The sequence below is a fragment of the Salvelinus sp. IW2-2015 genome, unplaced genomic scaffold (genome assembly GCF_002910315.2).
Source record: "Salvelinus sp. IW2-2015 unplaced genomic scaffold, ASM291031v2 Un_scaffold1141, whole genome shotgun sequence".
NCBI lineage: Eukaryota > Metazoa > Chordata > Actinopteri > Salmoniformes > Salmonidae > Salvelinus > Salvelinus sp. IW2-2015.
The window spans coordinates 31,473-58,551 of NW_019942752.1; the positions used below are offsets into that span (position 1 = coordinate 31,473).

The following is a 27,079-nucleotide window of genomic DNA, read 5'->3' on the forward strand; positions in this document are numbered from 1 at the left end:
AGACCATTCAACGCATACGTTCAAGTAAATACCAAATATGCACCACACCAGTGCAGCGTTCCATTGGAAATGACCACCAAAATGCAATTAGTTGTATGGGTTATATATGCACAGTATGCATCTGTTGTAATGTTCATTACTGCAAAGTCGAGTGTTTATAACGTGTGCCTTGAAGATACCGGAAGGTATTGCAATGACTGAACAAGACTGGTTTACTCGCATCAAGTGCCTCCGTCTCGTCATTCAACATTCAACAACAATTGTCGGTGCGATTTAACTGTAGTTGGTTAGCTTGGCTAGCTACTTCGGAGACAAAATTAGTGCTACACCTCACTGACCATTTTACTCGGCCCAGCAGCAGTTGGAACAAGTACCCAAATTTTCCACTTGAGCTAGAGTGAGAAAATGATGCGTTAGTTACCCAGTAAAAATACTACTGAGGTAAAGTATACAATATTTCAGTTTCCTTAAAATAAGCAAACCAGAGATCACACTCTTGTATTTGTCATTAACTGATAGGCAGAGGCCCGACGCCAACAATGAATGAACTTAAGCATTAGTGTTAATGAGTATGCCCAGAGTAGAAGTAAGTAGATGATCTCTTGATAAGGGAACTTGACCATTTCGTCCTGCTAAGCATTTGAAATGTAACGAAACTTTTGGGGTCAGGGAAATTGTAATGAGTATGTCATCAAATGTAAAGCTAAAAAAACAACCCAAAAATTCTTTTAGTAGTACTTTAAAGTTTACGCCACTGCCTAGCAAGAGTTGGTCAGCTGTCCTCATGTTAGAGCGTTGATACCTTTTGCTTGGCAACAAACTGGTTTTGGGCGACGTTTACTGACACCGGTCCTTATTCGACAGGTTGTCGTACATTAACTAGAAACATTGACCATTCTGCCGCATCAGAATAGATGAAGTGCGTTAATAAATTCACTGGTCTTATATTAAGATATTGTCAAACCGTGGAGAATGTAAGAATTGTTAAGATACTGGTAACTTGTTTTAACCACTTTCAAACATAAAGCATTAAACTTGCACAACATCCACCCATTCCCCCACATACCCCCACTTTTGTACCTTGTTAATAACCACAGGACCCACATACTCAACCCGTCCCCCATGAATAGGACTCTGTTAAAACAATGCATATGCATTATGCTCAGGATGGCGACTATAAGACAATGAACTGTGGGAAGGGCCAATGGAAACGTCGACATTCAGGCCGAACAGATTACCCACGAACCCAGATCGACCATATCGAAGCCCAGGACTTTCAAGATCAACCACTTTTGCTAGTTTGTCTATATAATCTTGTATGTACTGTGTAGAGCGGCCTCTTCTCCGACGATTCCAGTAAGAATTAGACAGAAGGGGCCGTGCACTTTTGCCTGAGATCTTTACACTTAAATAAAACGGCTTATTATAAAATTATCCACCTGTTCCTATGTCTCCACTGTTCTCCTTGTCTCAAGTAAACGTTTTATCAACAGAACATCTACACAATGATGACCAACATTTGTTCTTCTTTCACTGATAAAAAATATTTAAAGGAACGACCTGTTTCTGAGCTTTGACAAACCTTGGCCACCCTGCCAAACATTACGGTCGTTTGTTCCCTTGTTGTGTATTCGGCCACCGCGAACTCTCAGCGTCGTCTCTGGTAGCGGGGTCGTGTCATATCTGGTCTCACGAGCCCCCGGTTTCCCATCGGCCCTCGTCACGATGAATGCCACCGCGAGCAAAAAAACGACGATCTTCCAATTCATGAGGCATTTTCCCGTCTGATATGCGTCTTTATTGCAACTCCGATCTTCTAGTAACGTTACACCACAACAAATCCTCGCCTCCGACGGACTTTTATATGACGTGTTACGGTCATTCTGATTGTGAGGGTGGGGCTATCTTGATTCACTAATCACTTCAATTTAAAACCTAACGCCTCCATCACACCGAGATGAGATTTGCGCCACATGAAGTAGCATCGTCTATGTGCAACAAAAGTTAACCATTCACCTCTGCTACCATTTCTGTCAAACCAGTTTAGAGTGGCATACCCGTTTTATTTGCTTGGTTGTAGGCTACAGATATATAACTCATAATGGAATATTATTAGAAATGAGAGCCTGCACAGCAATGGATTTCTTAAAAAAATAAATTCTCTTGTTTTTATATAAGTGACGCTAAACTAAATGGACTTGGCTTATGGCTATTATTGACTTTAGGAAGATTGGTTATTTATACATTCTAGCATTAAGCCCACTGTTAGACCACAGTTAAAGTTACCAGTGTCTTTGACATTAGACAGTGGTTACATGGGCTAGGCATATTCGTGACTTGACTTCTGTGCTTGTTATATGTCAATGGCCTCAAGTTATTGATGACCACAAACCTGAGAAATGAAATTAGAATGAATAATTGTATTTCTTATCATCACTGCGGACATATGTCAATAGTTTAGTGAAATTGGTGCTTTCAAGACAACTGAGAACTCGGGAATAAAACGAGATCAAAACATGTCAGTATCTCAAGTCGGAACTTCTGAGCTCTAAAAAATGCGTGAGGTCCTGACTTCGAATTCCGAGTTGGATCACCGTTCAAAATATTTTCCCATCGAACTCGTTTGTCCCGAGTTCCAGTCTTCTTGAAAGCACTGAAGTCGGAGATTAACGAGTTCACAGTTGATTTAACGCGACAAACGTCCAGACTTCAATCACTGACGCACAGACAGGAGCGCACTTTGAACTGAAGACTCTTGAGTAACCATGCAGACTATTGAAGTTCTGAAGTGAGTAGTTCTTTATGTGGATAAATAGGGCGTATTAATCAAACCATTGCTAAGAGTATATTCATGCCTATAGATGTGATTAAGACTAAAAGGTCAATGGAACGCAGACAGTCGGGAGAGAAGAAGACGGCTTTGGCGGCACGTTCAACAAACAAAGTGATATTCGTCAAATCATGATCACAGTTGTCTGGAACAGCTGGTGTGTCCTGCCCGGCCGGGCACTTCATCCTATAATAGTCCTACTCTTAGCGCAGTGTTGTCTATGAGTTGCTGTTTGACCCCAGGCCTCTCTCTCATTCTCTCCCCCCAGAATGAGGAGGTGATGGGTTGGAGCCCGGTCAGTCCGCCACAGGAGCCTGGACTGGAGGTGGTGCCAGCGTACCTTCCAAGACCTTGAGGAGGTTCTCTAACAACTGGAGTGCCTTCCCCTGGGTCCCTGCGTGCTCCTCCTCCTCCGTGAATCCTTCCTCCCCAAGAGCTGTACGAGGTCAACATGGAGAAGGTAACTAGCCGACGGTGACCAGAGCCTCCATCTCTCCTGCCTTATGTAGCTCTTCCGCACGCCTTTCATGGCCAGCCTGTTGTCTGACGCTAAACCTGTCCGGCACAGGCCATGGTTCTGCCCATAGGACGTGGCGTGGGTGTTCCAGCCCAAACTGGATGTTAATGTCCCCACGCGGGTGAAGAGACAAGTTACTGCTCCTTTGTCTCTGGTCTGGCCCTCTCTGGAGGAGGGCAGACTGACTGGCAGGATTATGTCTGGTTTCAGACCCCATGGCAATCAAAGCAAGTGACAATGAAAGGATTCCAACCACAGCCATAGTTTGAGATGACAGGAGCCATGATCACAAAACGTTTCTCAGAGTAGGATGCTGATCTAGGAGAAAGCTAGGATGAACTGAAAGTCATTGACAGCCACCATATGATCAAATCCTGCCAATTGCTTGTAAATATCCTTTGCTATTTATTTTTAATGTGATCTGTTTTATGACTGCTGCCATATGAATTGCCTCTGAGGACATTAAAGTTGTCTGAATCACTTATCGAGGCATTTTGCTTATCGTTCATTAGGATAAGTAGCCTATACTAGGAGATGTGAAGTTTGAATTCAGTTTCCTAATATGGGGTTGTTAATGATACAACCATCAAACTAGTAGTTTAAAAATGATCATTTTAAACTGTGGTGTACATTCATCTTATCAATGTATTATTCATTTTTATCCAGGATTTTTGTCCATATGGCCCAGCGCTTGATCTAAGATCAGGTTCCCCTGTCTATATAAACCTGCTGATCTAAAAGGCCAAACTGGAGTGCTGATCTGAAGTCAGTTTGACCTTTTACGTCACAAAGACTAACATTATATGGACAGAGGGTACCTATCCTAGATCGCACTGACGATTTGTGACTACAGACAGAGGTGTTGACCGAGCGGATTGACATGTTACACCATTACCCCTCTCTCTCTGTCAGGATGACTCTCTCTGTAACCCTGAGCCCAGTCCAGGGACGACTCTCTCTCTGTAACCCTGACCCAGTCCAGAACGACTCTCTCTCTGTAACCCTGAGCCCGTCCAGGGACGACTCTCTCTCTGTAACCCTGAGCCCAGTCCAGGAACGACTCTCTCTCTGTAACCTGAGCCCGGCCAGGGACGACTCTCTCTCTGTAACCCTGACCCAGTCCAGGAACGACTCTCTCTCTGTAACCCTGAGCCCAGTCCAGGGACATTCTCTCTCTGTAACCCTGAGTCCAGTCCAGACGACTCTCTCTCTTAACCCTGAGCCCAGTCCAGGACGACTCTCTCTCTGTAACCCTGAGCCCAGTCCAGGACATTCTCTCTCTGTAACCTGAGCCCGGTCCAGGGACGACCTCTCTCTCTGTAACCCTGAGCCAGTCCAGGGACGACTCTCTCTCTGTACCCCGAGCCCAGTCCAGGACGACTTCTCTCTGTAACCCTGAGCCCAGTCCAGGACATTCCTTCTCTGTAACCCTGAGTCCAGTCCAGGACGACTCTCTCTCTGTAACCCTGAGCCCAGTCCAGGGACATTCTCTCTCTGTAACCCTGAGCCCAGTCCAGGTACTATGTTCTATAGAGTTTATATGAATGACTGGCATCACCTGTACAGAATGATTGTAATGAATTGTTGTCTGGTGTAGCTTGGTATATGTGCTTACTGAAAGCAGTGTGGTGCTTTGACTGTATATAGCCATACTAAGTTACTTTGTGCACTGTATACCTACTTGTATCTGTTGTACCTGTATAATGTATTGGTTTCAATGTTTAAAATTTTTTCTGAAACAATCTTTGGAAATATACAGTACTGTATGTAATCTAAGCTGGATCACTAAATTATAAGGTTCATTTGAATTATACACATTTTGCAGCATACATAGTCAAGTCTTGTGATTATTGACTTGGATGTTAATTTTTAATTTCTTTATTTGGATCCTCATAAGCTGATGCCTTAGTGACTGCTAGTCTTCCTGGGTCCACAGAAAATTCATCATGGTTTCCTGACATAGATTAGGCTAAATCTAGACTTAGACTAAAAACCATGCTCAATGGAACACATTGAAGTATATTTAGTAAGGAACTCCTCTCACCTGGTTGTCTAGTTTTAATTGAAAGGAAAACCACAGACACTTTGCCCTCTGTAGAATGAGTTTGACATCCTGCCTTACAGGTCGTCATAATAGACATGATTACAGCAGTATTTCATTATTGCAACGAGAGAGAACAGACATCTGTGATTGAGGCTGTTTCACACAGTTGTTGTGCAATCTGGAAGACATTTGTAATCTGTATTGAAGTGCTGATATTTCATTTTTTGATACAGTATTGGTCCATTATGTTGACTGTATAGGCTTAATATTACACCAACACAATCACTGAGCATGATCATATTGCAGTTGTAACATCACTGATTGACAAAGTATTACCTGATAATCAGACAGTGCTTCTGACTTTATCATAGATTAACATTTAAATGTTTTTAGTACAGAGCTACAATTCCAAGCTGTAGTGTTATCAAGTTCTGCAGTCCTGTTGGTTTTTTCCAGCACTTGCAGGAGTGGAGAGTCGACCTCTTGTATCCATCAACTCTACAACTTCCACCTTCTTCACAAACTGCAGCAGGTCGTCAGCCAGGAGCTGTGGCTCCTCGAAGGCAGCGAAGTGGCCTCCTCGGGCATGTAAGAGTAGAGTAGAGTTCCTGAACCTGTCTCTGGCCACGACTGGGCACGTGCATTAGCTCGTTGGGAAACGCAGCCAGGCCTGTAGGCACATACACCCCGTCCTGAGGACAGGAGAGACAGGTTAACAAACACAGCCACACATTTACATTTTTAGTCATAGCAGACACTCATTTTAGCAGTGTCTGCCAATCAGTGCATTCAACTAAAGTAGGGAGAAAACAACACCTGGAACATCTCATTATTGGGAGCCTGTTATCATAACACAAAGCAAGCATGATCATGGGTTCAAGTCCCGCAAGATCACATAAAACTACAAAATGTACTATACGTCCCTTGCATGTATTATAAATAGCGTCTATTATTGGTTTTTAGGAACAGCCCGTGTCATATTAAACTGGACAGGCATGTAGGAAAGCCCGTGTCATATTAAATGGACAGGCCCTGTAGGAACACCCGGTCATATTAAACTGGACAGGCCCTGTAGGAACAGCCCGTGTCATATTAAACTGGACAGGCCTGAGGAACAGCCCTGTCATATTAAAAATGGACAGGCCCTGTAGGAACAGCCCGTGTCATATTAAACTGGACAAGCCCTGTAGAACAGCCCGTGTCATATTAAACTGGACAGGCCCTGTAGGAACAAGCCCGTGTCATATTAAACTGGACAGACCCTGTAGGAACAGCCCGTCATATAAACTGGACAGACCCTGTAAGGAACAGCCCGTGTCATATTAAACTGGACAGGCCCTGTAGGAACAGCCCGTGTCATATTAAACTGGACAGACCCTGTAGGAACAGCCCGTGTCATAAACTGGACAGGCCCTGTAGGAACAGCCCGTGTCATATTAAACTGGACAGACCCTGTAGGAACAGCCCGTGTCATATTAAACTGGACAGGCCCTGTAGTAACAGCCCGTGTCATATTAAATGGACAGGCCCTGTAGGAACAGCCCGTGTCATACTGGACCATATGACACCACACATACAAACTCACTTATTATCCAGTCTGTTGTCAATGTTGGTCTTTAAATTCTCCTTGTAGAACCTCATGGAGGACACGATGGAGCCGGTGGTCCAGTAGATCATGATGTTGGTCAGCAGGTCGTCCAGGGTGAACTTCCTAAAAGACAGGAACCAGGCTTTCTCAATGAACCAATCAACAGCCCCGGGTTTTATTCATTCTCCAATAAAAACACTTTTTCAGTTGTAAATGTTTATCTACGGTGTGCACTGATGAATAGAACAAAGGTAGTCCCTCTTTCAGTTTGTGATTTTCCCATTTGGTGTCAAGTGAATTGGACTGTGAATGGGTGCTACCAAGGCAACATGTTCATGCAAATAGATTAGGATCATTGTTTTGCTGCGACAAATAAAGTTGTATTGAATGTTTACCTTACAGTTTTGGCAGATCTGACCATTATTTGATTAAGAGTAATTGATGGGACAGCAATATATTTACCCCCTAAAAAGTATATATTTCTCCACTCACAACCCAAAGTAAACAAGCTGAACTGTAGCTTGTACCTCTCCAGCCCCCCATCTTCCAAGTCCCTGTTGTTGAAGTCAGTCCAGGTTGAAAACTTCTCCAGTATGTAAGCAGCCAGGCCTACTGGAGAGTCATTCAGTCCACAACCTGCAGGGGGAGACATTTCACAATATGATTAGAACGACTACTACAGCTAAACTATCAGAGGTCTGTGTGTCCGTGCATTTATTTATTTTACCAGGGAGTCATACTGAAACCATGGTCTCTTTTACAGCTCTGAAATACATACAATACACACAAAATATAAATAAAGAAAAACAAGATCATAAAAAACACATTCATTGGTAATAAGGTCATCACAGCCAGCAGCATACCACCCTGCATACCACTGTTGGCTTGCTTCTGAAGCTAAGCAGGGTCGGTCCTGGTCAGTCCCTGGATGGGAGACCAGATGCTGCTGGAAGTGGTGTTGGAGGGCCAGTAGGAGGCACTCTTTCCTCTGGTCTGAAAAATATCCCAATGCCCCAGGGCAGTGATTGACACTGCCCTGTGTAGGGTGCCGTCTTTCGGATGGGACGTTAAACGGGTGTCCTGACTCTCTGAGGTCATTAAAGATCCCATGGCACTTATCGTAAGAGTAGGGGTGTTAACCCTGGTGTCCTGGCTAAATTCCCAATCTGGCCCTCAAACCATCATGGTCACCTAATAATCCCCAGTTTATAATTGGCTCATTCATCCCCCTCCTCTCCCCTGTAACTATTCCCCAGGTCGTTGCTGCAAATGAGAACGTGTTCTCAGTCAACTTACCTGGTAAAATAACGGTAAAATAAATAAATAAAAAATCACTCAGCTTTCTGAATTGCCCTAGAGGCACCAAAACATAAAATGGAAAAACATTTTGAAGATAGTTCTTAGACATTATTTGTGGAACAAAAATCTGCATGAGAGCACCAGCTGTTCCAGAGGACCAGCTACGGTATGTTTTMTCARATCTATATTTTCAATTTGTTTTCTATAACATTGATGTGGGGTTTAGAACAGTAGGCGTATTGGAAAAATTCCAGTTTTATATTTAACCTAACTTTACACATTCTTTGCGACTGTGTTCCAGACGACTGTGTGATCATGCTCTCAGTTGCCGATGTGAGTAAGACCTTTAAAAACAGGTCAACATTCACAAGGCCGCAGGGCCAGACGGACTACCAGGACGTGTACTCAGAGCATGCGCTGACCAACCGGCAAGTGTCTTCACTGATATTTTCAACCGCTCCCTGACCGAGTCTAATACCTACACGTTTCAAGCAGACCGCCAAAGTCCCTGTGCCCAAGAACAGCCAAGGTAACCTGCCAAATGACTACCGACCCATAGCACTCACATCTGTAATGTTTTAACCCGTTACATGCAGCCTGGTCTAGGACAATTGAGGAAAGCCTCTGAATTAGCAGCGAGTGATCAACAGTATCAAAAGCCTTTGACATGTCATTGAAGAGGGCAGCACAATGTTGCCTTTCATCCAGACAGTTAACCACATCATTTATAACTAGGGATGCAGAAGAGTTAGTGCTATGACCTGGTCTAAACCCACTTATTTCATTTAAAATACATTTCAAAGACACAAAAGATCTTAGGATTCTAATACTTTAGCTAGGCAAGAAAGTTTAGAAATAGGCCAATAATGATTTAGGGCACAATGGTCACCACCTTTGAAGGTTGGAGTACATGGGCCGTCTTCCAAACCTTGGTGCCAGTACCAGATATAAATCGTCAGGTTAAAGATTCAGCCATCAGGGGGACAGAGAGCTGCAGCAAATCTGGATCAAGCATATCACCAGGTGTGTGGTGGTGGTGTTAGGAGTACTACAGACCGATGGTAAAAACTGACCAACAAAGCAGTCCATTCATGCTCAAACAACAAGCCTGGGAGTTGTGGGTCATCAAAACGCCAGGTGAAATATCAGGTAAAATAAAGCTGTGACATTCTCACCAGCGGAGTCTGGCTTGGTGCCCTGGATGTGCAGGTAGCCAGTCTCTCTGATGATCTCATAGATGTTCCTTTCCATGAAACCTACTGAACCAAACAYCCTTCTGACATCRTCCCGGGTGAACCCAACCAGCCAGGGCACGTAGCGGCCAATCAGGATGGAAAACAGGACACCGAACCCCCTCAGTTTGCTAGTTAACATGTTGAGGTGGAGACCCTTCACACACCTACACAGTAGCACAGGAAGAGAAGATAAAGAGTGTGGTCATCCAACAGAGAAATCTTTCTGCTTGATGGTTACAGTGTTGATGTTCTGAAGACATGTTATTCTGTGTACACTAAATGTCCCCGTGACCTAGCGTTTCCCAAACTCAGTCCTGGGGACCACAAGGGGGACACGTTGTGTTTTTCTTTGCTCTTAATTAAAATACTCAAACTTGATGAGTTAAATCAGCTGTGTAGAGCTGTACAGCAAACACTCAAATGTGAACACCTTGGAGTCCCCGGGAGAGAGATTGGGATACGCCACCCTAACCCTTCGATATTTGCAGATATGAAGGGTCTGGATAGGTATAATCAGTGTAATGGTGGTGCTGTGTATCTGAAGGGTCTGGACAGGTATAATCAGTATTGTGGAGGTGCTTCCACCATATTGTTCCCACCTAACAGATCAACAAATATCAAAAGGGTTTGAGTTCCAAGGGGAAGGACTAGAGAGAGAATTGGGGACGGCTGTCTGTTATTTAACTAGTTAAGAACAAATTCTTATTTACAATGGACGGACTCCCCAGCCAAACCCGGACGACGCTGGGCCAATTGTCCACCGCCCTATCGGACTCCCAATCACGACCGGTTGTGATACAGCCTGGAATCGAACCAGGGTGGTTGTAGTGACGCCTTTAGCACTGAGATGCGGTGCTTTAGACCGCTGAACCACTCGGAGTTCTTATGCTGCTTCCTGGTTTTAAACCCTTCTTCCTAAGTGTACAGGTGCATACAGGCAGGATCTTTTCATTGTATTGGTATTTTATCAGGATCCCCATTAGCTGATGCAAAAGCAGCAGCTACTCTTCCTGGGGTTCCACACAAAACATGAAACACAATACAGAATGACATAATACAGAACATCATTAGACAGAACAGCTCAAGAAACAGAACTACATAAAATAAAAAAAAAAAAAAGCACACGTAGCCTACATATCGATACATACACACAAACTATCCAGGTCCAATAGGGGAGAGGCGTTGTGTCCCACGAGGTGTTGCTTTATCTGTGTTTTGAAACCAGTTTGCTGTTTATTTGAGCTATATGAAGATGGAATGGAGTTCATGCAATAAGGGTCTATATACTGTACACTTTTTCCCCCTCATGGATTACACTGCTGGCAACTCACTCCAGACAATGCTTACATCAATTATATGCTTTAAAATCCATGACGGGGAATGTGCAAGTGCACTTATCTAGAAAAGAGGAGAATTGTTCTTACTCTGGCTTCATCTGGGCCATGTTAGTAGTGATGAGTGAGCCCCAGTCTCCTCCCTGCAGATAATACTCTGAGAAACCCAGACGCTCCATCAGCTTGTGGAAGACCCTCGCTGCAGCCAGAGAGTTAAACCCTGCAGGGAGGGACACCACAGAAGAAGAGCAGATACATTAGTATGACACCACAGAAGACCGTAGCCCTTAACTCATATATTCCTAGTATAGTGAACTAATAGTAACTTTACAAAACAGGGCTGGGTTAAAAAGACAAAAAGATGAATTACCACAATCAGAAAATAAAACAAAACCTTGAATCTCCTTGCTTGAGTAATAAAAAAAAAGGAGAAAACCAGTATTAGTGGGATATTTAATGCTATTCTAGGTTCTACAAAACATCCAGCCTGTCATGATGGGGTTACTGTAACCTAACCCTGTATTACTGTGGTGTTATGATATAACGAGATAGAGATACATAACAAGTCACTWAGCAGAATATATGGATATGTCCAGCTCAAATTCTTGCAACAAACAATGTGACAGAACGTGTTTTTCCATTTGCAAAAACTGGTCTATGCCATCACAGTTCTTTAGAATTGGGGTGTCAAACATACAGCCCCCGTCTAATCTGGCCAGCGAAGGGTTGGACAAACTCGATATACTTTAAAATTACTAACACCAAATCACAACTTATGTTAACAATGCCAAAGCAAGTGAAGTAGATAATATACAAAAGTGAAATAAACAAAAATGAACAGTAAACATTACACTCATCTCTYGTATCTGTGTATTCAAATTGCCATGGACAAAATGCAATGTTGTCTGTAGCTTATGACTGACCATACCATAAKCCCACCATGGGTTACTCTGTTCACAACGTTGACATTAGCAAACCGCTCGCCCACACAACACCATGCATGCTGTCTGCCATCTGCCCGGAACAATTGAAACCTGGGTTAATCCATTTAGAGCACACTTCTCCAGCATACCAGTGGCCATCTAAGGTGAGCATTTGCCCACTGAAGTCGGTTACGACGCCAAACTGCAGTCAGGTCAAGACCCTGGTGAGGACGATGATCATGCAGATGAGCTTCCCTGAGACGGTTTCTGACAGTTTGTGCAGAAATTCTTCGGTTGTGCAAACCCACAGTTTACTCAGCTGTCCAGGTGGCTGGTCTCATACGATCCCACAGGTGACGAAGCTGGTTGTAGAGGTCCTGGGCTGGCACGGTTACAGGTGGTCTGTGGTTGTGAGGCAGGTTGGATGTACTGCCAAATTCTCTAACACAATGTTGGAGGCAGCTTATGGTAGAGAAATTAACATTCACTTCTCTGGCAACAGCTCTGGTGGACATTCCTGGTGGACATTCCTGCCGTCAGCAAGCCAATTACACACGCCCTCAAAACTTGACATCTGCATCATTGTGTTGTGTGACAATACTGCACATTTTAGAGTGMCCTTTTATTGTTCTCAAAACAAGGTGCACCTGTGTAATGATCATGCTGTTTAAATCAGTAAGTTGATATGCCACGTGCCAGGTGGGTGGATTATCTTGGCAAATGCTCAGTAACAGGGATGTAAACTAATTTGTGGACAACATTTGAGAGAAATAAGCTTTTTGGAAAATGTCTGGGTTATTTTATTTCAGCTCATGAAACATGGGACCAACCCTTTGCATGTTGCATTCACATTTTTGTTCAGTGTACATTTGTACAGTTTCTTGACTGTGTCCAGCTCGCTAATATTCACCTGAATGAAAGCTAGGCAGTCAGTTATTGACGGTGAGGATGTATATATAAATAACACATTTTCAGTGCAGCCGTTTGGACKTCGTTGAAGACCGAAAGCGGCCCCGGCGGCAGAATGAGTTTGACACCCCTGCTTTAGAGAATGCTTATGCCCCATAAGCGAGTCCTCACCTTGCTTACGAGGSGCCTGGGAGAAGCCATATCCTGGGATYGAGGGGCAGATGACCTCGAAAGCCAGACTGTCCAGCGAGTCAGTGAGTAAAGGCAGGATCCTATAGAACTCATAGACAGAGCCAGGCCAGCCATGCACCAGCATTAGAGGCAACACCCTCTGGCCCTCACGGTGAGGTGGACGCACATGGATGAAGTGTACGTCCAGTCCTGAAGGAAGAGGAGTCAGGGGTTAGAGGATGGGGAGCAGTGGGTAAAACATTGGGGGGACTTGTTAGAAGCATGTATGAGCCTTTTATAAAGGCCTTATTCTTTAGATCAACATTATTATTTTTAAACTGACTTTCATGATTATGTCTGACAAATTTCCAAACAGAGTGAGAGACAGAAACTGGCACTATAAAGATCATGATGTGATCATCAAGGCCTACTAACCCTCGATATTGGTTTTGAATTGAGGGTACTTGTTGAGTATTGTAATCTGCTTCTTCCAGTTAAATTGATGCCTCCAGTGGGAGACCACCTTCTTCAGGTAGGTGGAGTTGAAGCCGTACTGGAAACCGGCGTCCTCCAGGGGTTCAGTGTACCGGGTTCTGTCAATACGGTCATACAAGTCCTGTAGAGGAGGAAGATGATGATGGAGGAGGAAGACCTGTGTTAGGCCTGTTGTGGTCATACAAAGTTACATGTTCCCTTGATTTTCACATGAAATTCAAAGATACTCAGCCATAACTCACTGGGCACACCACGTCATTTCAACATGAATAATTGGGTAATATTTAGTTGAGACGTTGATCAATGAGAATACAACCTATACTCACTCACTCAAAAAGATAAAAGTTAGTTGAATTTCCAATGTGTTGTCACTACGCTTTCAACCATCTAAAAGCACAACCAAATTCCATTGTAAAAACAATGTCTGGTTTTTGGTTTAATTGTTACCGAAATGTATATTACTGCAAATTGGGAAGACAATGTCCGATATTTAGTTTATTTATACAACAGATTAATGTATTATCACTGTGCTTCATCTGATAGCGGAACCAAATGACCAAGATTGCAGTTGAGGATCACTGTTCTCCATGCTCCCTGTCCAGCAGGGGGCACTGTTGCATCAAGGTCCAGTCAAACAGACTACAAAACAACTTCTATCGCCTGGCCATGACACTATCAAATGGCTAACAGATACTGTTCTCCCTCCCCACAGACTATCCACACGGACTCTATGTCCATCCACAGGACTCCACCCGCTCAGTCAATTTACGCTGCTGCTAAATGTATCATTGATTAAATGTATTAGTCTGTTAAATGGCTGTTGATTATTGATTGCCACTACCATCTATTGATCCTGCTACTGGTCCCTATCCCTCCTGTTTACATGGATACTGATAGTAATATATACATTGATCCTGCTACTGATCACTATTCATCCTGTTTACATGTATATATTAGTTTCTATTTATCCTGCTATTGGTCACTATCCCTCCTGTCATTGGCACAGATCAAACTATACAAGCAGAAGATACATTGCGTTGACAACCAAACAAATCAATATCACTAAATTTTACATCAACCAGAGCTTGAAACACTTGGCCAATTTTATTGTCTATGTTTAATTAAATTCTGGGTTGAATTGAACCAATAGCTGTTGATGATTTTACTAATGCTATACCGGGCTAAATAGTCTCATTGATGATGTATGAGAGATAAAGTAGGGTCCTGTTACATTTGCTCTGTTAAACCTTCCCTTTGGAATGACTTTAATAGCGACAGTGAATCTATTTCGTTTTTAACTGGGAGATCTCACAACAATCCTTCTCGAGATAGCACATTTGTAATAGTCTGTGTCAAATATAATGTCTGGGCTTGGTTAATACCCTGGATGGGATACCAAAGGGTAGCTGTAGATACATCAATTCTCCAACAGGAGGTGCTGCCCAGCCTATTGTGTTTTTCCTTTGTTTTTTCCCCGACAGTGGATAGAAATGTTGATGATCTGACATTGTTTTAAATATACAAYTGAATMAAACATATGTTATACAATTGCCTGTTGAAATTTGGTTACCATGATGACATAATCCTGTGGCTGAAATTTCACCCTCAAAACAACAGTTTACTTCTTTCAAATCTGAATTTATTTTACATGTAGATTCCATGTCACAATATGTTGGAAAATTAAGTTAAAACAAAGTGGACWGAACCAGTTTATGCCCAGTGGAAACTGACAGTAAGACTTGCAGCAATTATGAACTTGATATAAAGTTTCACCCCCTTATTATCCTACCTGTATCTCCTCATCGGAAGTTTGGACCTGAAAGGGGAAAACCTTCTCATCCTCTGACTGAGGCTTCTCTCCTGCCCCCCACCACCCATCCCCTATTGGAATGCGCTTGGTCTTCGTCCCTTGATACACCCAGTAATAACAGGTCAGCAGCCCGCCCACGGCCACCGCAGACCCGGCCACCAAGAGCTGCTGCTGCTGGGTAGGATCCAGGCTGGAGAGGGCCTGTCTGGAATCCCAACACACAAACAACCCGGAAATTAAAAAACATGTTAGCATCACAAACCAGGTTTCCATTCAACCTTTCTATGCGAGTAAAGTACATATTAAAACAACATAACGACAGGCCTGAATAACACTGAACATTAGTTGGTAAACTTTCTAAATGTCGACAAAACACGCTAGACAAGGTGCGATCTTTTTGTCTGTAAAATGAATTATGCGAGAAATGTCGGTGGAAATGCTTTAATGCGCAAATATTGATATAATAACCATCATAATCAAGCAATGCCATGTCGTTTGGTCCGTTCACTACTACTCGTTGGGAAAGCATACAGTTTATTAGGCTAGCGATTCAATCAATTATGATTAAAGTGCAAGGTGATGAATTTGATGCCTCGTTCCAATATATAACGAGGGTATTATTCTGGTGAAATGATCATCAATGCTTGGCTGCCATTTGACAAATAAACATTTCGCTCTTTTGTCCATAATAATCTCACCATGTAGGCAAATTCGTTTTTAGCTTGGCTTCCGTCTTACATATAAACAAACTTGCTCTCATTATGTAGGCAGCGCCTACCCACACCGTATCTACGAGCTGTTGCCAAAACCAGAGATTCGCTATATAGCAAAACATGTCTTCTTACAAAACTATCAGTAGTTGAAAATGCGATGGAAACCCATTTAACTTGTTTTTTTATTTTGACACATGGGAATTTAACTATTTAATTCAACCTCCCAAACCTACTCATTGCCCCCCAGGGGAAAAAATTGTATTTCAGAGGTAAAAATCGGAATAAAATGCTTGTATGGATGTCAACCCTAATATATTTTCATGTCGTCATCACCAATCACAGTTAAAGCTGCAAAACATCACTTTTTGGGCAACCCAACATCTGTCATTCTCATTGAAAGCAAGTCTAAGAAGCAGTAGATATGTTCTATGTGCGACATTTCTATGCATCTTTTTACTTGGTGTTTTGTKCACAAGGTTCAAGCAGCTGATATTKCTATATGTGGTAATGGAAAATATATTTCACAACTGTTTAAATAGTGTAGAAAATCATCGTTCCATACTTGCTTGTKGTCAAATAAAACTGACATTAGGCGAACTATTAGAAGTTTTGCAACCAGAAAATGGCGAAGCGATTTCTACATYTGCACCTTTAAAAACGACACGCCTCCAAACCCAGATTTCTCTATCCTAYCTATGRTACCAGTTTATACAAATGMGAGTTAGCATTTTGCGGTCAKTTCTTCTAAACCTGAAAAGGGACGATTTCTAAACGTTACGCATCGAAAACAGCCAAATATATCCAAAATCGAACATTGGTAACCAAAGTGTGGGCCTGTTACAATACATCGACCACGATTTGACGAATATCCACTTTGTTTGTTGAACGTGTGCCGCCAATCCACCGTCCTTCTTCTATCCCGACTGGCTGCGTTCCATTGACCTATTTAGTCTTAATCACATCTATAGGCGATGAATATACTCTTACGCAATGGTTTGGTTAAATACGCCCTATTTATCCACATAAAAAACGACTCACTTCAGAACTTCAATWGTCTGCATGGTTACTCAAGAGTCCTGCAGTTCCAATGTGCGCTCCTCTCTGTGCGTCATTGACCGAAGTCTGGACGTTTGCGGCATTCAAATCAGCTGAACTCGGAAATCTCCGACTTCAGTGCTTTCAGGTCAACTGGAAACTCGAGAAAAATTAGCTCTAGCTGGGAAAATCTTTTTGAACGGTAATCCAACTTGGAATTCGAAGTCGGGACACTGCGCAGCGCACCTTTCTCAAACTCAGACTTTKCGATTTGAAAATCAGACCACTGACGTCATGATTTGACCTCGTTTTTCCCCCCGGGTTGCCAGTTTTCTTGAAAGCACAATTTCACTGGACTATTGACATTATGACCAGGATGATAAGAAAATACAATTCTTAATTCTAATTTCATTTCTCAGGTTTGTATCATCAAAGGCCAGTCACCATAGGCTAAATAACAAGCACAGAAGTCAAATCACGAATATAGCCTAGCTCCATGTAAAACTCATTCCAAGGAGGGCAGGTTGTCTGCGGGTTTTCGCTCTAACCTTGTTCTTGATTGATGAATTAAGGTCACTAATTACTAATGAACTACCCCCACCTGGTTGTCTAGATCTTAATCGAAAGAAGAAATATAAAAGCGGCAGACACTCCGTCCTCAGTGGAATGAGTTTGGGAACGTCTAACAGTAGGCCTAATGCTAGACTGTATAAATAGCCAATCATCCCTAAAGCCAATAAAGCCTAGTCCTATTTAGTTTAGTGTCACTTACAGAGATTTAGAGTTTTGACAGCCATTGGTGTGCAGGTTCTCATTACGTTTCATAATATTTTTCCATAATGAATTATTTAGCTTAGCCTACAACCAAGCAAATCAACGGGGTAAGCCGCTCTGCAAAATGGGAAACTCTAGTTAGCTACGTGATATCTCTTGGGTCCTACTCTTTTAGGCCTCGAGGACACCAATAGTTATTATTGCGTTTTGGTACACTAGAAGTACATTCATTTCCAATGGAGAGCTGCGTTTGCATTGCAGCATTGGGTTGCAGAGGCAATTCGTTCTGTGGTGCACACGTTGGATTTATCGAACTTTTGCACCGAACTGTATTTGTTAAATGGCTTGACAGAAGTAGTAACAGAAGGTGAACGTTTAACTGTTGCGCCCATGCGTCCCATTTTTCACAAATTGCGCAAGTTCATTGTCGGTGTGATAGAGGCGGTCGCTTTTGTGTTGATATTGATTCCACTAATAATTAAGCCCCACCCCTCGTCAAGCAGAAGTGACGTCACCGCGTTTATATAAAAGTCGTCGGAGGCGAGGATTTGTTGTGGTGTAACGTTACTTGATACGATCGGAGTTGCAATAAAGACCGAGATCAGACGGGAAAAATGCTCATGAATTGGAAGATCGTCGTTCCTTTGCTCGCGGTGGCATTCATCGTGGCGAGCGCCGATGGGATACCGGGGGGCGRCGTGGACGRAYATATGAACGACCCCYCTACCAGAGACGCGCTGKAGTTCGCGGTGGCCGAAWACAACAAGYGAACAAACGACKTGTATGTTWGGCAGGTGGCCAAYGTTGTCAAGGCTCAGAAACAGGTCAGTCCCTTTTTATAGACCCTTCCATTAGTTGAATGACGTCAATGTTGATCGTTCGTTGTGTAGCGTAGTTTTCTTGTTTTTCATTCCGCTGTTCAATACCTAAATTCACTCTGGCTATCTACTCTGATTTCAGGACAATCTCGTATGTGTGGCAGAGGTAGAATAACTAATGATGTGAATTCGTAAAWTCATATGTCGAAWWTGACCGGTGTCAGTWAACGTCGGCCAAAAACGTAATTAAATTGTTGCCAGCAGCACAGTTGGTCACCAACGCTCCAGATAACAGCCTAACCAGCTCAGCCTGTGCAAGTGGAATGATCAGATGTTCTCTCATTTGTGTCTGGAAGTAGCAAGCTAACTAACTTCACGCCTCGATCACACCCGACAGGATTTTTGCATTTTGCCTGAGAAACCAGTGTTTGGATATTGGCACAGGTGTTAGGCCCGAGAGGAAGTAAAGGACCGGGAAACCGTGCCAATATATCCTTAACACCGGCATCGAGGACGTTATCACTTGTATACAACGAGTTACTAACATATTCAAATATTGATTGACATATTTTCATAACTGTATGAATCATCAAAATAAATTTAATTATTTCACAAGATGTAGTCCCGACAAGTCTAAGGTTGCTGCCCAAGCCGGCTGGTCTTTCGTTCAAAATGTTCCATTGCAATACTAGTTGGTAACGTTCTTATCCCCTGCTTGCTTGCTAGCCAACTATGGCTAAATTAGTAACGTCAAACAATGAAGACAGAATAACAGCAAACGATTTGCCTTTACGTTTTCTTGTGACATTGAATTTGGATACACACTTAATAATGAGCTATAGTGCTGTGCGATTTCACCTGGCATAGGTGATGTGCTCTCTTGTCAGGACACTGTTGTTCAGAGGAACTAGCTAACACAATCACTTCAAATTGAAGCTGTAAAACCAGCAAACTAGCTGCATTTAATTTGACCTGTATTTCTTTACATATCCATTAAAAACTATGCCAGTGTAACCGGTGTGAAATGGTTAGCGAGGTGCGCGCTAATAGTGACTCAATCGGTGTCGTTAATTGCTCTGAGACCTTGAAGTGGTTTTTGTGGAGCGAAAGGTAACGATGCTTTGTGGGAGGCAGTTGTTGTGTGCACAGGGTCCCTGGTTCGAGCCCAGGTAGGGGTGAGGAGAGGGACGGAAGCAACACTCTTTACACCAGCTGCTTCATGATTTCGACTGGCTGAGAAACTCTCTTCTCGTTGCTGGAGACAGACAGCAATGTTTATACAAATGTCCGCTGTTGAAAATCAAATACCGGTCTAAAAGAAATGGGAGATTTTTACAGTGGATCAAGTTTATAAACTGCCTGGCTGGGTTTACGAGAATGTGGATTGGAGAAAGTGGATTGCGCAGTCAGATGGAACAGATTAAATGGGCATGTCAACGTCCTACCTTTAGCTGGTGCTAATTTGTGGAATAAACAATGTCTGGAATGCGGTTTTTCCAGCATCCAATTAGACCCACCCGTTTGTATAATTCCCTATAACGCAGGGTATGTTTGAACCATAGAATTAAATTGTTTTAGTTACATTTTTTTTTAGTTTGAGCTACTTTTGAACGCAAAATTGAAAACCGTATTGGTCTTGTTGAATTTGGTTTTCATAATAGCAAGCTAGGTTTGATGGTTAGCTAAACAAGCAAGTCTGTTTGTTGGGTTACCACGGCAACTACTGTAGCCGTCTAGTCAACTTGCTAGCTACTTCGCTGGATGGTGAACACACTTGTTGTGGTAAATTATAGCTTTGATGTAAAAGGAATAATCAACTCGGGGTTCTATCCATTCTCTGGAAAATAAACTCCGGTCAAGGTCAGTTCCACTCCGCTATAGTGTCGCCTTCCACGTCGTTCATTGTTTTCCATAGAACGCATAGCCCCTCGTTGATCCCTTACATAGTTGGTGATGAGTGGAGACAATGGGAGCCTATTGTCGGGAGTGAACACGCTAGGACTCATGTGATTATAAGATGCCCATTTGCCCTATGTACCCTCTGGCTCAGTGAACAATGCTCACTTGACATTATGCAGGAGACTCCTTTTTAAACCATGCAGTCATATGCACTGTTTTTTAGTAGTTCAGTTCTAGCCATAGAAATAGAATCACTAGAACAGGTTCCTCATTCAAGATGGGGGATTTCTATGTCTGTGGTCTGATGTGCTGACCATCCTCTGCTTACAGGTGGTAGCTGGGATGAAGTACATCTTCACAGTGCAGATGGCCAGGACCCTGTGCAGGAAGGGAGGCGTGAAGGACTGCGCTGTGCATCCGGCCCCAGCTGAGGTAAGGACCACAAGGCTAGTCTGGTCCCAGATCTGTTTGTGTTAACACTGGCACTTCAGCTCAGTGCTTCCTATATGTACAGCTTAAGAATGGTCCATTTTTAGTTTATAACCTGTTACCAACAGGGATCACATTGGTAACCAATAAACTACTTATAAACTGTTAGTAAATCCTACTTTTAACGTGTTACCCATTTCACTATTGGTTCAGTTTTGGTTTTTTTACAAATTGCTTCCTTTGCAAAGGGAAGTTTCAGGTGAGATTTCTATAGATGAATGTCTGTTGGCAGTGTTTAAGAGCATCAAAACCATGATTCATTGTGGGTACATTTTGCCTAACTACTGTACAAATAATAAATGTGTTTATGATGCAAGGTGATTTGTAGCTCAGGCAGTCAGATGCAATTTCCAACAAACCTTTTGTCAGGTGGTATGCTGCTGAATGGGTGTTTGATCATGCCAACTCGTGTTGCTTCATGTTTCCTCAGACCTACCAGTGCATCTTTGAGGTGTGGAGCCGCCCCTGGATGGGAGCGAGCCAGTTGATCAAGAATGTCTGCCAGCCGTAAAGACCTAAAGGAGAGAAGACTTGGTCTAGTCTTCCCTATAACTAGTGTTATGTATTACTAATGCTGGTCAACCTCTGAAATATATCATAAACAAGAATCAAACTAATAATTTTCTAACTTTATGCATTCCCACACTAATAAAATAACTTCTGTTTTGAAAATGTATTAAAATGGTTTGTAAACTCTATGCAACAGTTGAACTAAATAAAGAAATGGTTTGTTACATCTACATGTGGTTATTTACTTCATCTTGTTGCCAGATGAACAAATCTTAGATGGACACGTTTTGTGACAAATAGCACAAGGTTGAGAAATATAACCCTCGGTCAGTCACACCCAATGATTCACAGGACATGATGGACAAKATACGTTTTATAAAGGCTCATGCATCCAACACAAAGCATAATGACAAAGCGGAAACGGGTTTAGACTCTGTTGCATATGTATTAAAAATGAAATTGATATGTATTAAATTGATATCACACTTGCATAGCTATTCAGTTTTCAGACCCTTTACTCAGTACTTTGAAGCAGCCACTACAGTCTCTAGTCTTGTATGACTCGACAAGCGTGGCATACCAGTATTAACGGGGCTTTTCTCCCATTCTTCTCTGCAGATCCCCCTCCAGCTCTGTCAGTTTGACTCTGTGATGCTGGCCTTCTACATAGTTTCTGTGTTCTTTTGCCCATCTTAATCTCTTTTTATTGGCCAGTCTGATGGCTTTCTTTGCAACTCTGCCTAGAAGGCCAACATCCCGGAGTCGCCTCTTCAGTGTTGACGTTGAGCCTGGTGTTTTGCGGGTACTATTTAATGAAGCTGCCAGTTGAGTTCTTGTGAGGTGTCTTTGTCAAACTAGACCCTAACGTACTTGTCCTTGGTGGAGTTATCTTTCTGTTTTACCAAATGAGGAGAGTTACAAACTACACACAAGTCAGAGTTATTTAATTTTAATTTATTTAACCTTTATTTAACCAGCAAGCGCTCATTGAGATTTAAAATCTATTTTTCAAGAGCGTCCTGGCCAAGATAGGCAGCACCAAGTCATTACAAAAATTACAGACAGACATGGAAAAACTACAAGTAATCTAGTAAAAACCATTTAATTCACAAGAGTATAACAAAATCAAAAAGAGCAAATTAAAAACATTGACAGGTCAGGGAATCAGCCTCAAAATCTTAAAAGTTCTTCCAGTTTAAAAGTGTTTTAAGGTGTTCCAAGACGATGGCGCAGAGTACATAAAAACCCTTTTACCAAATTCAGTTCGGACATTTGGAACAGTTAGCAGGATAAATAAATCTCCTACGAGTGACTAGAGAAGGCCAGCCAACCCTGGTATACAAAGTGCAGTGGTGCGTAAGGGTTTTGCAGTTTAAAATAAATCTCAAAGTGCCATGGTAAAGAGTGTCAATTGATCTCAAACACTGAGCGGAAGCATTCATATATAAAATATCCCCATAGTCTAGTAAAGGCATAAATGTAGCCTCCTTCTGGCTTCAAAAGAAAAACAGGCCTTATTCCTAAAATAAAATCCCAATTTCAGCCTCAATTTTTTGTAAGTTGAATATGCAATTTAAAAGAGAGGCTGTCATCAATTAGAATTCCAAGATATTTATGAGGTTACAACCTCAATCTCCTTGCCCTGACAGGTAGTAATAGGTGAAAGATTCAGAGGTCTATTTCTTGCATTAGAAAACACCATTAGTTTAGTTTTGTCAGTATTGAGGATAAGCTTCAATTGACACAAGGTATGTTGAACAGTATAAAAAGCAGTTTGCAAGTTCTGGAAAGCTTTTGTAAGAGACGAGGGACAACAGTAAATAACAGTATCATCAGCATAAAAATGAAGTTGTGCATTTTGGACATTTTTGTCTAAATCATTTATATAAATAGTGAATAAGAGAGGACCAAGTACAGAGCCTTGGGGCACACCATTAAGGACAGACAATTTAACAGACATAAGCCCATCAAATTGAGTGCACTGAGTTCTATCAGACAGATAGTTAGCAAACCATGCAACTGCATGCTCCGAAAGACCTACACTCAACAATCTCTGCCTTAGTATATCATGATCAACTGTATCAAAAGCCTTAGAGAGATCAATAAAAAGTGAGACACAGTGCTGTTTTTTGTCAAGGGCTTCAGTGATATCATTTAAAACCTTAATGGCTGCTGTAATTGTGCTATGCTTCTTCCTGTTGTGCTATACTTAAACTACATCTTTAATAAGCGTTAAGCTTTAGCCTGACTTTCAACAATTCACTATCTATAATGAACCATTGAGAGTGACTACAGAAAAATACAAAGATCTTTTATAGCCAAGATACACCCCACTGAACTTACATGACGAACCACAGATCTTAGGAACAGTGCACAAAGGTTAAGATTTGTATGAAAGATATCTATAAAACATAGCAGACAGTTACTGCTGTGTCAACAGTTCTCATTGTAAAGACCAGTGTCTGGCCCCCTCCTACTCCAAACTGGAACCCGTCTCACCCTGGTACGGTATAGCACAAAAACATTACCTTTACTATCTGGAATGCTCTTTAGGCTTCATTACCCAAAGACATCGTAAATCTCCTCTGTCAGTGCTATCTCATAGAGCCCATCCTCAGTGGAACACACACAATACTCTATTCTGTCGAATGTAACAAATATTATAATGTAATACAAGCATTATAACATCATCTTGCAATTTTCCACGACAACTCGTTCTCAGTTGTGCGCCAGGGCCTCCCACTCTTTCTATTCTGGTTAGAGCCAGTTTGCGCTGTTCTGTGAAAGGAGTAATACACAGCGTTGTACGAGCTCTTCAGTTTCTTGGCAATTTCTCAGAACAAGAATAGATTGATGAGTTTCAGGAGAAAGGTCTTTGTTTCTGGCCATTTGAGCCTGTAATCGAACCCACAAATGCTGATGCTCCAGATACTCAATTAGTCTAAAGGCCAGTTTTATTGCTGCTTAATCAGGACAATAGTTTTCAGCTGTGCTAACATAATTGCAAAAGGGTTTTCTAATGATCAATTAGCATTTTAAAATTATTAACTTGGATTAGCTAACACGTGCCATTTGAACAGGAGTGATGGTTGCTGATAATGGGCCTCTGTACGCCTATGTAGATATTCCATAAATCTGCCGTTTCTAGCTGCAATAGTCATTTACAACATTAACAATGTCTATACTGTATTTCTGATCAATTTGATGTTATTTGAATGGACATAAAATTAGCTTTTCTTTCTCAACAAGGACATTTCTAAGTGACCACAAACCTTTGAACGGTAGTGTAGTTTAGCTCGTCTGGTGGGCTCGTGTCACTGGGCAGCTCTCGGCTGTGCTTCACTTCACTTCACGTCTGTAATGGTTTGCAAGCCCTGCCACAGCCGACGAGCGTCAGAGCCGGTGTAGTACGATTCGATTTTAGTCCTGTATTGACGCTTTGCCTGTTTGATAGTTCGTAGGAGGGCATAGCGGGATTTCTTATAAGCTTCCGGTTTAGAGTCCCGCTCCTTGAAAGCGGCAGTTCTAGCCTTTAGCTCAGTGCGGATGTTGCCTGTAATCCATGGCTTCTGCTTGGGGTATGTACGTACGGTCACTGTGGGGACGACGTCATTGTTGCACTTATTGATGAAGCCAATGACTGATGTGCTGTACTCCTCAATGCCATTGGAGGAATCCCGGAACATATTCCAGTCTGTGCTAGCAAAACAGTCCTGTAGCTTAGCATCTGCTTCATCTGACGAACTTTAATTGATCTAGTCACTGGTGCTTCCTGCTTTAATTTTTGCTTGGAAGCAGGAATCATGAGGATAGCATTATGGTCAGCGATGGAGAGCTATGTGTCTCTGTGTGTGAAGTATAGGCGGTCCAGAGTTTTTTTCCCCCTCTGGTTGCACATTTTAACATGCTGATAGAAATGAGGTAAAACTGATTTAAGTTTCCCTGCACTGAAGTCCCCGGCTACTAGGAGCACCGCCTCTGGGTGAGCGTTTTCTTGTTTGCTTGTGGCGGAATACAGCTCATTCAATGCTGTCTTAGTGCCAGCCTCAGTCTGTGGTGGTATGTAAACAGCTACGAAAAATACAGAAACTCTCTAGGTAGGTAGTGTGGTCTACAGCTTATCATGAGAAACTCTATCTCAGGCGAGCAATAGCTCGAGACTTCCATAGATATAATGCACCAGCTGTTATTTACAAAAATACATTGTCCGCCGCCCCATGTCTTACCAGACACCTCTATTCTATCCTGCCCGTACAGCGTATCACCAGCCAGCTCTATGTTGATAGTGTCATCGTTCAGCCACGACTCAGTGAAGCATAAGATATTATAGTACAAGCTGAAGTCTGTGTTGTATCAATTGAAAAGTATAGGTCAATTTGCTGTCCAATGTATTCTGTTAAACTTGTATCTTGAAGCCATTTTGGTTGGAAGAGCCATTTAGGTTGGTCATCTACTAAATTAGAATCGAAATATTTAAGAGATGCTGGAGCATGGTCAGAGATGACAATGCTATCATAAAAGCAATCTTCCATTTTTAGAGCGTAATGCTGCTGAGATAAAAAAAAAAAAAAATAGATTTGGGAATAGGTCTGGTGAGTGCTAGATTAACCTCATCTGGTTTCATTTCTCTCCAAATCTCTAAGTTTAAATCCTTCATAAAATTCTGTATGGTTTTCCTAGATTGGGTGTGGGAGTAGTTCGAACCCGAGGTGCGATCGTTAACAGGATCTAAAGTGAAATTAAAGTCCCCTGCAACAATATAATTACCTGGAAGTGTGGAAAGATTTAAAAACAAATCATTAAAGAATTTAGAGTCATCTTTGTTGGGACCATACACATTAATTAAATCCAACGGCTCAGACAGCAAGGTACCCCATATAATAATATATCTGCCTGTGGGATCACAAATTGTTTGCAATATCTGATATGGACTTATGGATAAGAATAATAACTCCCCTTGCATGGGAGCTACGTGAGGCTGCAACGATCTGCCCAGGCCACCTCTTGCGTATCTTAGGAACGTCGCCAGATAATAGATGTGATTCTTGCAAAAATATGATCTTCGCCTGAAGTTGTTTTAATCTACTTATTACCTGTTTTATTTTGGTGTTTTTATCTAATCCCCTACAGTTCCAGGATGTAAATTTAACCTTAACACTATGAGTCATCGAATTTAACAGAGACACTTGAACTAAAACTTTGCCCCATAAGAGCACATTGGATCAGCCTAATATACCAACAGTCCTCCGTTCCCACCATAAACAAAAACACAAAGGACGCTTTAAAACTTGTTTGGGATAGGGGGCAGTATTTTGACGTCCGAATGAAAAGCGTAACCAAAGTAAACTGCCTGTTACTCAGGCCCAGGGGCTAGGATATGGGTATAATTGGAAGATTTGGATAGAAAACACTCTCGTTTCTAAAACTGTTAAAATAATGTCTGTGAATAACAGAACTGATATGGCAGGCGAAACCTCGAGGACAAACCATCCCCCCCCCCCAAAAAAAAATTCAGCCTACCACTGTTTTCAATGGCTTTTCAAAGGTGAAATCCTCCCAGATTGCAGTTCCTAGGGCTTCCACTAGATGTCAACAGTCTTTAGAAAGAATTTCAGGCTGTTTTTTGGAAAAATTTGCCTAGAAATTTTTGTTTTTCTAGGTGGCTGTAGTGTTTCCATGCGCATGG

The 27,079-nt window shown here is 42.2% G+C and overlaps 2 protein-coding genes across 3 annotated transcripts in view; one reads left to right on the top strand and one right to left on the bottom strand.

The window, feature by feature from the left end:
- ephx5 (epoxide hydrolase 5) overlaps positions 1–17,428 on the bottom strand; it is a 21,985-nt gene extending 4,557 nt beyond the window's left edge. The window contains exons 1-8 of one of the 2 annotated variants that reach the window (XM_024137274.2): positions 16,907–17,428; positions 15,135–15,360; positions 13,286–13,466; positions 12,851–13,060; positions 10,938–11,067; positions 9,454–9,677; positions 7,507–7,615; positions 6,977–7,102 (exon numbers count right to left, since the gene is read on the bottom strand). In XM_024137274.2, coding sequence (XP_023993042.1) covers positions 6,977–7,102; positions 7,507–7,615; positions 9,454–9,677; positions 10,938–11,067; positions 12,851–13,060; positions 13,286–13,466; positions 15,135–15,360; positions 16,907–16,929 — 1,229 coding nt within the window. In that variant the 5' untranslated portion in view covers positions 16,930–17,428. The remainder of the gene's footprint in view (positions 1–6,976; positions 7,103–7,506; positions 7,616–9,453; positions 9,678–10,937; positions 11,068–12,850; positions 13,061–13,285; positions 13,467–15,134; positions 15,361–16,906) is intronic. The other variant, XM_024137275.2, reaches the window with a different exon arrangement.
- Positions 17,429–18,024: 596 nt separating this feature from the next.
- LOC112069885 (cystatin-like) lies at positions 18,025–21,623 on the top strand. The gene is made up of 3 exons (XM_024137277.2): positions 18,025–18,501; positions 20,725–20,826; positions 21,314–21,623. The coding sequence occupies exons 1-3, from the start codon at positions 18,292–18,294 to the stop codon at positions 21,392–21,394; spliced, it is 393 nt and encodes a 130-aa protein (XP_023993045.1). The 5' UTR covers positions 18,025–18,291; the 3' UTR covers positions 21,395–21,623.
- Positions 21,624–27,079: the final 5,456 nt, after the last annotated feature.